This window comes from Carassius auratus, chromosome 6, assembly GCF_003368295.1.
Source record: "Carassius auratus strain Wakin chromosome 6, ASM336829v1, whole genome shotgun sequence".
Classification (NCBI taxonomy): Eukaryota; Metazoa; Chordata; class Actinopteri; order Cypriniformes; family Cyprinidae; genus Carassius; species Carassius auratus.
In genome coordinates this window covers 11,673,780-11,684,856 of record NC_039248.1, presented here as the reverse complement: position 1 = coordinate 11,684,856, position 11,077 = coordinate 11,673,780, and the positions used below count along the sequence as shown (strand labels likewise).

The following is an 11,077-nucleotide window of genomic DNA, read 5'->3' as shown; positions in this document are numbered from 1 at the left end:
AATAAGTGTAGAAAAAATAACCTTTGTTCTTGTGCCTCCAGCTTTCTTTCTGGTTAGAGGAGGTCTTTGCCTGATCCACATACTGTTTCCTCATTGGTTAAGAGATACGTGCCTCTGGGCTTGAAAATGAGCCATGGCTGCAGTATGGTCTTCTACTGACACTCAATACAGGTGCATCTATTATTAACATGGTTTCAGTGGTTTTTCAGACAGTTGTGAGGCACCTTTGCACTAATATTACAGTGTAAGGGAGAAGAAAGATTGCATAATTGCATATATTGTGTTTTGAATTTTTGCTATAACTATATATAAACTCGCTGAGTTTGTAGTTTACGTGGTTGGGTCATATTTGGAAAGAGGAAAAAAATTCTAAAATATATTTTATTGCTATGTATTAAAACCACTGCAAAATATAAAATGATGTATGTGATTCCATGTAATACAGCTGAATACCATAACAAAAGTTCCTTAAAACATATAATAGAAAAGCAATACACTTTATTCAAAAGTGTCAATACAAATGTTAAACCAGTCAGAAAGGCACATACTTTGTTGAAATACACACAATATTATCTCAACGATGTTAAACATTTAGTATTTATAGGCACCTTAAAAACAGGAATCTATTTGTGTAAACGGACTTTAATATGTGTGCATTTATTTGAATGTTTTATTAACATTTTCACATTAGATGATTTAGATCCCTGTGGAATGTAATGCTGTTTGGATCCACTAAAAAAAGTTAAATCGTTGGTTATGAATCAGATGATACTGTCCAGCTGTTCAGAAACAACTCCTGCAGTGTTTCATAAAGCATGCAAAGCTGTATAAAAACTGTATAAACAACACAGTATAAAAAGAGACTTTACATTCATGTGTAGATATAAAACTATTGTGGTGGTGTTGTGCCTTTTCAAATGCTCAACACATAATGAACCTTTGTTTTCTGAGGTATGACAAAAATCTTTTACACTAATACATTTTCAACAATGTAGTTCTGGAATGGTTTCATCAATAAGGCCAACAATAGAAACTTAATTCTGTCTAAAGATGAAATGGTAAACTCAAACTTTTTCTGTCCTAAAAACACTGGCAATGCAATCTTAGGCAAGTTGTGTGTATATGTTTTATTAGTATTACTTAACCCGAGGTTTGTGATTATGTCTAGAACGGGATTTTACCATTTAATTTAAGTCTTTCAATAAAGAAGGGGGGAAAGAAACCAAATACATCTTGTTAGTTTCCTCTGAAAAACAAAGAGTTGGTCCTTCATCTCAATTTTTCTTGGCAGTCTGATGAATAATTGCAGCTATGTAAAAAGTAAAAAAGTAAAATTATATGTTTAAATATATGTTTTATCTGATCACTGCTTGGTCACAAAAGTGGAAAGAGTGTTCGATATGGAATTAAAATTTTCATAAGTATCTTCTTAACTGCTTCTCAACCATCTTATCTTGTGAAATAAGTATTTCAGCAGCATTATAAGATTAATTAGTTTGAAAAGTTCCTGAGATTTGAAGTTGTCAGTTGTTTATAATGCAATGATTCTGTAGCACAGTCGAATTTCAAAATCCTTATCACAGCATGAAAATAACTCTCACACATATCACACCTCAGTTGGTGTGAAAATTACACTTCAATTTATACTCTTCAATCATTCACAATACAGCATTCAATTTGAGCTATAAGCCCTGGCGGGTGGCTTCACTGACCAGTTTGTACTGGTCTTTAGACCATTTATCCTAACAATGCATCATAGTCAATGTACCATATAAGAGTACCGGTTTTCGGCTGTACTTTGGTAATGGGATACTTGGATGATTCGCCCTTAATTCGACTGAGTTGACTGACAAGTTCATGCTTGCTCTTGCCCATAATTAAAACACCTACCCTTCGAGCCCTATTGATTGCTGTGAATGTGAGACTCATCCTCTGATGTGGTTTAATGGGGCTTTCTGTCAGAATAACCAACCGTTCCTCATCATTTTCCAATTTGGTGTCCTGGAATAATGAGGCAGTGTGGCCGTCTTGGCCTACGCCGAGCAGGATGTAGTGGAAACTGGAGCCGTTGACATGTTTATTGATTTCCTTCTCATATAATGCCGGTCCACCATCCTCTTCCACACATAACCGTTGGGTGAGATGCACAGGCATGGGGTGGATGTTGAAGTAGGGTATGTGGATATGCTGAAGCAGGAGATCATGAATAGACCGAAAGTTGGAGCCGGTTTCTGTATGTGGCACACAACGCTCGTCCACTTGCCATATGTGAGTGTTGCGCCACGGAAAGGTGTAGAGGTTCAGGGCCAGTGCATGAAGCAGTGCCACTGGGCTGGAACCACCAGACAACGCCAGGTGAAACTGACCTTCTTCACTAATGGCCTCCTCAGCAGCCAGGAGAAGATCAGAAGCCAAGCGCTCCACCAGTTCCTGTGCCCAGGCAGATACCATTTCAGAACTACGGTACTTCCCTTGCATCACCTGGAAGTTGTCTTCGGCACTGGGGTTGATAACGTTGACCACGGCTTCATGGCTAAAAGCAACCTGATGGCCCTGCAGCTGAAAGTTCAGCAGGTTTCCATTAGCTTCACCACCTGGATACACCCGTGGAAAGACTCGACTCAGACCTTCGAGGAGGGGAGTCCAAAACGCCCAAGAAGCATGGAGTCCCTCTGCACTAATAAAGCTGTCCTTGCGTCCCAAGAAGACATGCGAGATCAGCTCACAATAAGCCTCTCTGGGTGTGACCGGTGACTGGATGTAATAGTCACTAAGTGGTAACCCCAGGACATTCACATCTTTGTATTCTGTGACCTCCTTCCAGTCACCGCTGCTTACCAGTTCGGGCTTGAACAGGTTCTTGCTGACAAGAATCGCAGGGTATTGCAGGTTTCCATGACCCAGATAAAATATGATCTGTTTGGATTTGCACTGAACATTGTTCGGATCCTGGATGCAAAATACATCATTTTTGAAAAGCACACGAGCATAAGATACCCGTTCATCAAGTGCCTTGCCTGAGGTCATAAATATGGGGATACCCTCGTATTGCGCATTGTTGACATTAATGACCACACCTGTAAAGACAATTATTGTCCACATAAGCATGGTTAGACTGATTTTGCTATAAGCATTTTTCTTGTGTGCATGTAAACATGCTGGATTATGTAGCTACAAAGCTCTTCTACTCACCAGCAAATGTAGGGGTCAAGCTGAAGTAGTCCTTAGTTTTATTTAGCTCTTCCTGAACTTCTCCATTGTAAGCTTGGTACTGACCTACAACCGCATTACTGTTATCTACATGTTGAAGGGAAGCCAAGAAATTAAGCTTGTTCTGTAGAATCTCCATGCTGTTGGACAGGTTTGCAGGAAGGTTCATCAACATAAGGGTCATGACCTCTGTGAGGTGGTTTTGGAGCACGTCTCTGATGACGCCATATTGATCATAAAACTGAATCCGGCCTGTAAATGAATGATAGACAATAAGTGCTGAAGTAATCATTAAGAAGATAAGTGGAGAAAAACTTGCATTTATAAGCAACTAAAACACCAGTACCTTTGGCATCCAGGGTTTCCTTCAAAACAATTTCTATTCTTTGGATATGGTGCTTGTTCCAGATAGGGTCCAGAAGTTTCTTATTCTCTTTCCTAAATGGCAGTATTTTAGAGACAACCTTCGAAAAAAAAAAAAAAAAAATTATATATATATATATATATAAGGCTCATGTAGATCTTGTTATTTATGTGGAAGTACACAATAAAAATTTTATTTTGAAAGAATTGAATACTTAATACATAAAGGATGTTACATTTCAAGTAAATTATGTTCTTTTGCATTTCATTATAGTGTTTTTTACTGTATTTTGATTAAATTAAGATTGTACCTGCTTTCCTAAATAGTGATCAATCCTGTACATCTCATTTTCTTTCAGCTGGCCTGACAGTTTTTTGTCAAGGGCCTGAGCACTGTAAAGGTCGTGACCAAATGGCTTCTCCAGTACCACCCTGAGCCATGCATCAGATGGGGGGCGGCAGGTGTTGTTAATCTTCTCTGCAATGTCTGCATACGCGAAAGCTGGAACAGACAGGTAGAAGAGCCTCCCTGCTTCGACCATATCCTCCTGTTCTAGCTGCTGCTTGATCTGCTGGCTGAGCTTCTCATAGTCCTCAGTAGTCTTCAGCTGGTGATATTTGGAAAGATGCAGGAACTGGTCTTTGACCAAAGTACAGCGCTCTGCAGAGAGCTCCAGAGGACAAGCCAACTCCTTCAAGATCCCAAACAGCAGTGGTGTCCCCTTCTCGGTTGGCGAAAGGCCCCCACCGTAAAATGAGAAGGTGTGTCCTTTGCCTACCTGGTCAGCATAGAGCTGGAAAAAGCCTTGCCACAGGTACTTCCTGGCCAAGTCACCTGTTCCACCCACAACTACCACAGTCACATGGCCAAGTCTCTTCTTAGTCTCATGATTATCTGTGTGGCCTCTCTGCCAGCATATGATGGCCATTAGCAGCAGCTCCCATTTTATCATAAAAATTGTAATATCACACACCCACCCTTTAAAAAGAAATAAAAATGAAAGGATTTTAGAATATTTGTAAAAAAAAAAAAAAAAAAAAAGATTTATTTTGATGCAAATTCTGAAAAGATTTCACACACATGTATAAAAAACAAAGGAAAACCAAACTATGAAAACTGTGAGTGATTAAGCATGAACTTAAAGGAATGTATTCAGAAGCTGGATTATAATGTTTGCTTGGCTTATTGATGGCTTTATTTCTCATCTATAACTCAGTATAAAGTAAACACCTTTTGCAAACATTTGGCTGATGATTAAAAACTAGCCTCAAACCTCACATAAAGCATATGGAACTGTCAGCACTGCAATAAGATAAAACTTTAGTCACTAAATAAACATTTCGGAAGCATTAAAAGAATTGCAACTGGATCGAAAAATTCAAAGACGGGAAAATCACTTTTTATTGTTAGAAACTAATGTTTAGCCTACATCGATATTTTAGCCGTTTTTACAAATGTTATATTAATATTAGCTGTCTGATACATTAAATATACTGTATCCTGTTTACATGTAATTCTCGCCAATGTATCATCATTACAAATCTGCATAATCACTCTGTGATGATTCAACACAAAAACTGTTAATATACAGTAATAGTTAATGAGTCATGTCTGTAAGTCACTGTGTCTTTCAACGTAAAGTCCTTTTTTTTTTTTTTTACTTATTTTAAAATCACTCAGCACAATAAAATCCTGTTGATTTGAGCTCATTAGGTGTGTTTATTGATTTATCAATACTAGTTTTATTGTGATACAGGTCTATACAGTATGGTCTATAATAGGCCCAAGTCAAAAAGAAGGTGACATAATCCACTGACATACTATACCTGGACTGATTTGGAATAATGAGTAAAAGCAAGAACCATGGTAATGCAAATGAAATCTCTAGGTAAGCATTCACCCTTAGAATCAAGGTTATGCCAACAGCCCCAGAACAAACGGACTACAATTACGGTTAAAAAACCTGAATGAAATGAAAGGTTACACATCGTAGTCAAACAGAGAGAATCCAATATTTAAGGTGACTATGTCAGAGTTGAGAATTGCTGGAATCATTCTGACCTCACCTATCTTCTAGAAAACTGTCAACCAGGATGATTCTGATTTCATGATAGCTCATGATAAGCTTGTGTGAAGGCCAAAGATAACAACAGTACATGCAACCCTAAAGCACTGTTTGCACATTTGGGTGTTGCAAACTTAAACATAGAGGCACTGTGTAGACTTAAAATAAATACACAAATTCCTTGAAACACTCAAGACTATAAAATAAGCATAACAGGATGCAGTCGTGTTAAATAAACAGCTGCTGCACAGAACTCATGTAATTCAGCGCACACTCGGGTCATTTCTCCTATTCATATTATCTAGTGAACAATATAAACATTTATATGAACTTATATCAAACTAAGCTTTGATCAATTCAAGCACTTACATTATTACATTTGATTAATTATAACTGACAAGACAATTAATTACGCCCCATCAAAATCATGTCACTTAACCTCATTAAGGGCTATTTTATCCAGTAGCCTATATTATGGAGACCCAAAATCATTTATTTAAAATGTTGGAATTATTAACATTTATGCAATTAAATGTGACCATATATCGCGGATTCTGATCTGATCTGAATTTTAAAACATGAAAATACACTATCAGAGGCGGACGTGAGTATACTATCTTCACGAAGCACATAAACAGACCCTGACAGCACCTGTTCTTGCCTGTTTTTATACAGTCTATGGTTATTGCCAACTGACTCAGGCAAATAAATGCTAACATTATAAATTGTACTACCGTACATAAAACATCTGCAGGCAGAGTGGCGCATACAAAAGGACAAAGATGGGTTTGACAGAGAGAGACTGTGAGGACATACCTGATTCTCTGGACAGTATGGTGGTGACAGCTCGAGCGGCGTGGTGACATTCTACAAACAAGCGTAGTAGAAGGTCACGTGTTCGCGCTGCTGGTTAATCTTATGGTTTTTAAGCACAAAACATTCGAGTAAAAAATAAAAAAAATACGTTGACTGAGAACACGGGGAATCAATAACCTGTAAAGTGATTGATGACCAATTAAAACACCTATTAATTAAATGTAAATATCATAACAGAGGTACGTACCGAGAAGGGAAGTTTAAAAGCGAGCGTGTTATGTGAAACAAACAATTAAATCAATGCCATTAAAGTCTGCGTTGAGAAGCCAGGAAGGTTATCTATGCAATGGAAACGAATCCGTTTTGATACTTTTAAGATTTGTATTGTTATTATTTAATTCACATTTTTATTATTTATTAATTAATTATCCAGAATTTAGCATCGAAAATGTAAATCCACTACTGTTTGTGTTATGCAGACTGTGTGTTGCCCAAAGGAGGGCGATATTTGCCAATAGGTGCTTAAGAAATTACTCCGTGTGTTATGCTGCAGGTAAATATAATGCCACGGGTAAATTACAAGACATTTATAAAACACAAGTCACAAACCTGCAGATAAAGGAGGTTAGGCATTCTTGCATTTGATTTCACAAAATATTGAGCAATGAGTTTTCATAAGTGTTATCTTTAAAACAATATTCTTGTCTTTCTGTACATGTATGTATTCCTCTTTTGCACATTTAATTTAGAGAGAGAAAGAGTCTTAGGCAAAGAGTATTCAAACAAGAACCATTCATCTCAGATAACATGTAAAGTCATCCAACCTGTTTTCAAACCTGCTAATATGCACCATTAGTAGGCTATTTTAAAAGTGCAACAACAAATCAATCAACTGTTATGAATATTTCTGATCTATATACTGTAGGCTTACTGCTTGCAAAAAAATTGTCAGAGTATCCCAACATTTGTGGATGCCCGTAAAAGAAAAAGATCTTTTCTTTTTTTTTTTTATCAGATGGTGTAGTAGACGACATCTACATCCAGAGGGTAATGAGGCTATTTTAACCAGTCAAACCTTGACCCCATGATCCCTAGAAGCAGCATAACATAGCACTTGCTAATGGTATGAGTTTGGGGTAAGGGTATTCAACCAATGGCAGATTGGGGAGCGTTTAGGAAAGCTGTTTCAAAACAGTCTATTGTTTTGAATGAATACTAGCTTACTAAATACTGCACAGTAGTAAAGTCAAGTCATGTGCAGAGCAAAATCTGAAAATCTGCATGGTGTTCTTATTATACAAACTATTGTAGACAACATTTAAAGTGGATCAATAGAGTTCATCAAAGTTATCCTAAGACAAGAACGCTTTTAGGTTTTAGGACAACTTTGATGAAAGTTTTTGATCCAATTTCAAATGTTGACTAGTGTATATATTGCAAAAATAGTAGCATGATATGCCGAGCATATTGCAGTTCTATTAGATGATGCTAATAGCTCAAATATTATACATTTAGATTACACACACACTGGTAAAATCAAAAGCATTGTTTTGATGGTAAAGTTCTGTTGCAGGATCTTTTCCCTTATATAATATTGTCTCCTACGGCTATTATTGTCTGAACTTAATTGAAATAAAATAAACACTAACTAATTAAAATATAAAAATATAGAATAAAAAGTAATAGAAACTACACAGACATATTAAAAATAATAAAAACAGGAAAAACACACCTGAATTATAATTGAACTAAAATGAAAATGGAAAATCAATCTGAGATCATAAGGGCATGTATAAAAATATATATTTTTTTTTGGTTAAAGAGATTATAGAGTATAATGATTTTATTATACTCTACTTCTTTCCAGAATTACTAAATCAATTCACACTACCACACACAATGATATAGAGTACCATTACAAGTCTGAAATATTATTATCAATAAATATATGTAATAATGTTAGAGTCATCCAAACTTTTGTCAGCCATTTGTATAGTCTTGTCATGAAGATGGTTGTATTTCCATGCCATTTCAGAACAATGAGGAGCATTGCACTGGGCTTATCAAATGCACATGTACACTCAGCTGGGACCACACTAGTGTAGGCCTCCCAGCTGGATCACCAGTTAAGCTCAAAGTGAGAAGTAAACTGTAAACTAGGTGACAGGAGTTCCTGTTTGTGTGACAAGTGTCTCTGGTGTAGCAGGTTTGCAAGTGTGTGTGCATGTGTGTCATGCAGGAAAAACCAGGGAGCTCAGCTGTCGCCGTCTTAACCTGCAGCCAATTGGGCTACATGTAATTTGGGTGTGTGTGTGTGTGTGTGTGTTAGGGAGCTGGAGGTAAGGATGGCTATGGCATCAGGGGGTTCATTGTGTGTAAGATCTCCCACACTTCTTACAACCGTCCATGTTCTTCCCATCACCCCCTTCCCACTGCCACCCTGTCACTTGCCTTTCTTCCTTTAGATTCAAGTGCTTTGTTCCTCCTGAAGTTCTTTGTTCTTTCTCCGGCACAACATTCCAATCAAGCTGAGCACACAAACACATGCATATGAATGTGTGCCATCCTGTTTATTGGGCCTCTTCACCAACACACAATACATTTATCATTCCTGTGTCTAAGCACTGACTAATTTAAAGCTCTGCCTGCTACTTAAGAGCTCAATGCTGCCAGATTAAAGAGTGAATGAATGCTGTTAGTTAGGCGGTGGATCAAAGAAAAAGCATTTCTTTAGAAAAGACCTGAAATATTATGCTGATGGTGTTTATGTACTAATTGCATGGCACTTAAACATCCTCAGCATATATTTCAAAATTATAGTTCATATTATATTCCAGCATCCTACTCCCATCAGAAACTGCCTACCTACCCCATGTCTGCAGGAAAGAAGGAAAACAAACAACAACAACAAAAAACACTCTAATGGACATTCACATACATCTGCACTAAAGGCACTCTTGCACATCTGCACATTGGCCTGTGCACCAAAAACAAATGGACATATTCTAACCTTATATCTGCTCTGAGCCAACTCAATTGTGCACAAGAACTTTATCCTTAAACACTTACATTTCTTACATTTCTACAATTTCACATTTCTACCTCATTTAACACTTCTGCCTTGTTATATGTATTGTGTTCATCATGTTTATTGCCCATTATATTTAATGTGCTCTTATGTCTGATCCCTGTTGTTATGAATGTGTATACCTGTTGTGTTACTGTGTTTGCACCTTGGTCCATCAGAAACAACATTTCGATCTTCTGTTATACTATGTGGAAGAATGACAATAAAGCAAAGTTAAAATTGAAAACATGGTTTTCTGGATTTTTTTTTTTTAATTCAAGTATTCATTTGTTTATTTATTTATTTATTTATTTTTGGTTCATCTGTTTTCAGAAATTCCTGACTCTGATTGGTCATGTATAATTGTATTACAGTTGAATGATCCAGGACTGTATTTCTGTTTTGTGATAGTTGTTCATGAGCCCCTTGTTGCTGAGCAGTTCACCTGCCTGCTGTTCTTCAGAAAAATCCTCCAGTTCCTGCACATTCTTGAGTTTTCCAACATTTTCTGCATATTTTAACCCTTTTCAATAGTGACTTTATAATTTTGAGATCCATCTTTTCACACACACACACACACACACACACACACACACACACACACACACACACACACACACACACACACACACACATATATATATGTATATATATATACTGTATATATATATGTACGTACAACTTGTTGAAAATTAAATGCTAGCTTAGTCCAGTCTTCAGTGTCACTCGATCCCTCAGAAATCATTCTAATATTTTGATTTGGTGTGTTTAAAGAAATATGTCTTATTGTCAATACTGAAAACAATTGTGCAGCTATATATATATATATATATATATATATATATATATATATATATATATATATTTTTTTTTTTTTTTTTTTTTTTTTGTTGAGGAATCCGTGGTAAATTTCAAGATTTCAGGAAAAATTCACAATGTAACAATGTAAATGTCTTTACAGTCGCTTTTGATTAATTTAACGCATCCTTGATCTATAAAAGTATTCTTTTAATTTAACTTTTTTCTTTCTCATACATTTTTGTCATTATTTAAAACCAAGTGGATGTATGAAATCACACATTTCACACAAATATCCTAGCAGACTAAACACATTTAGTTCATCTCTCAGACATACAGTTTATGTTTGACAACTATAAAAGTATCCCAAATAATTATGGTCTTAATTTTGAGAAGTGTAGACATCGTTTTATAATTTTACAAAAGTCTCTTTTTGTAAAATAAAAACAATCATCCTTACAAAACATTCTTGCATTAGCTTAATATAAAGGAAATGCCACTTGCGTTGATATTTCATTATTCTCATGCAATTTTTAAGTACAGCTTAAGTGGCTAAATACTTTTTAGTCACTTTATATCCAAAACGACTTACTTAACAGAAATAATTTTGTTAACTTTGCATTAATAACGTGTTAACATCTCGCCATATGTCACTGGCACATATCCTGCGACAGCACTCCCTTCACCCCCAGTAAAGGGATCAGTGTAGGATCGGGAGTGTTAACAAAGCTTTTGAGGGGCAGACAGTCTCGACGCA

General features: G+C 36.4%; 1 protein-coding gene across 1 annotated transcript; it reads right to left on the bottom strand.

Annotated features, from left to right (window-relative positions):
• Positions 1–478: 478 nt before the first annotated feature.
• Positions 479–6,528, bottom strand: h6pd (hexose-6-phosphate dehydrogenase (glucose 1-dehydrogenase)). The gene is made up of 5 exons (XM_026261869.1): positions 6,456–6,528; positions 3,885–4,552; positions 3,557–3,674; positions 3,193–3,462; positions 479–3,077 (listed from the first exon to the last, which is right to left on the bottom strand). Exons 2-5 carry the CDS (start codon positions 4,524–4,526, stop codon positions 1,738–1,740), a joined length of 2,370 nt encoding a protein of 789 aa, XP_026117654.1. The 5' UTR covers positions 4,527–4,552; positions 6,456–6,528; the 3' UTR covers positions 479–1,737.
• Positions 6,529–11,077: the final 4,549 nt, after the last annotated feature.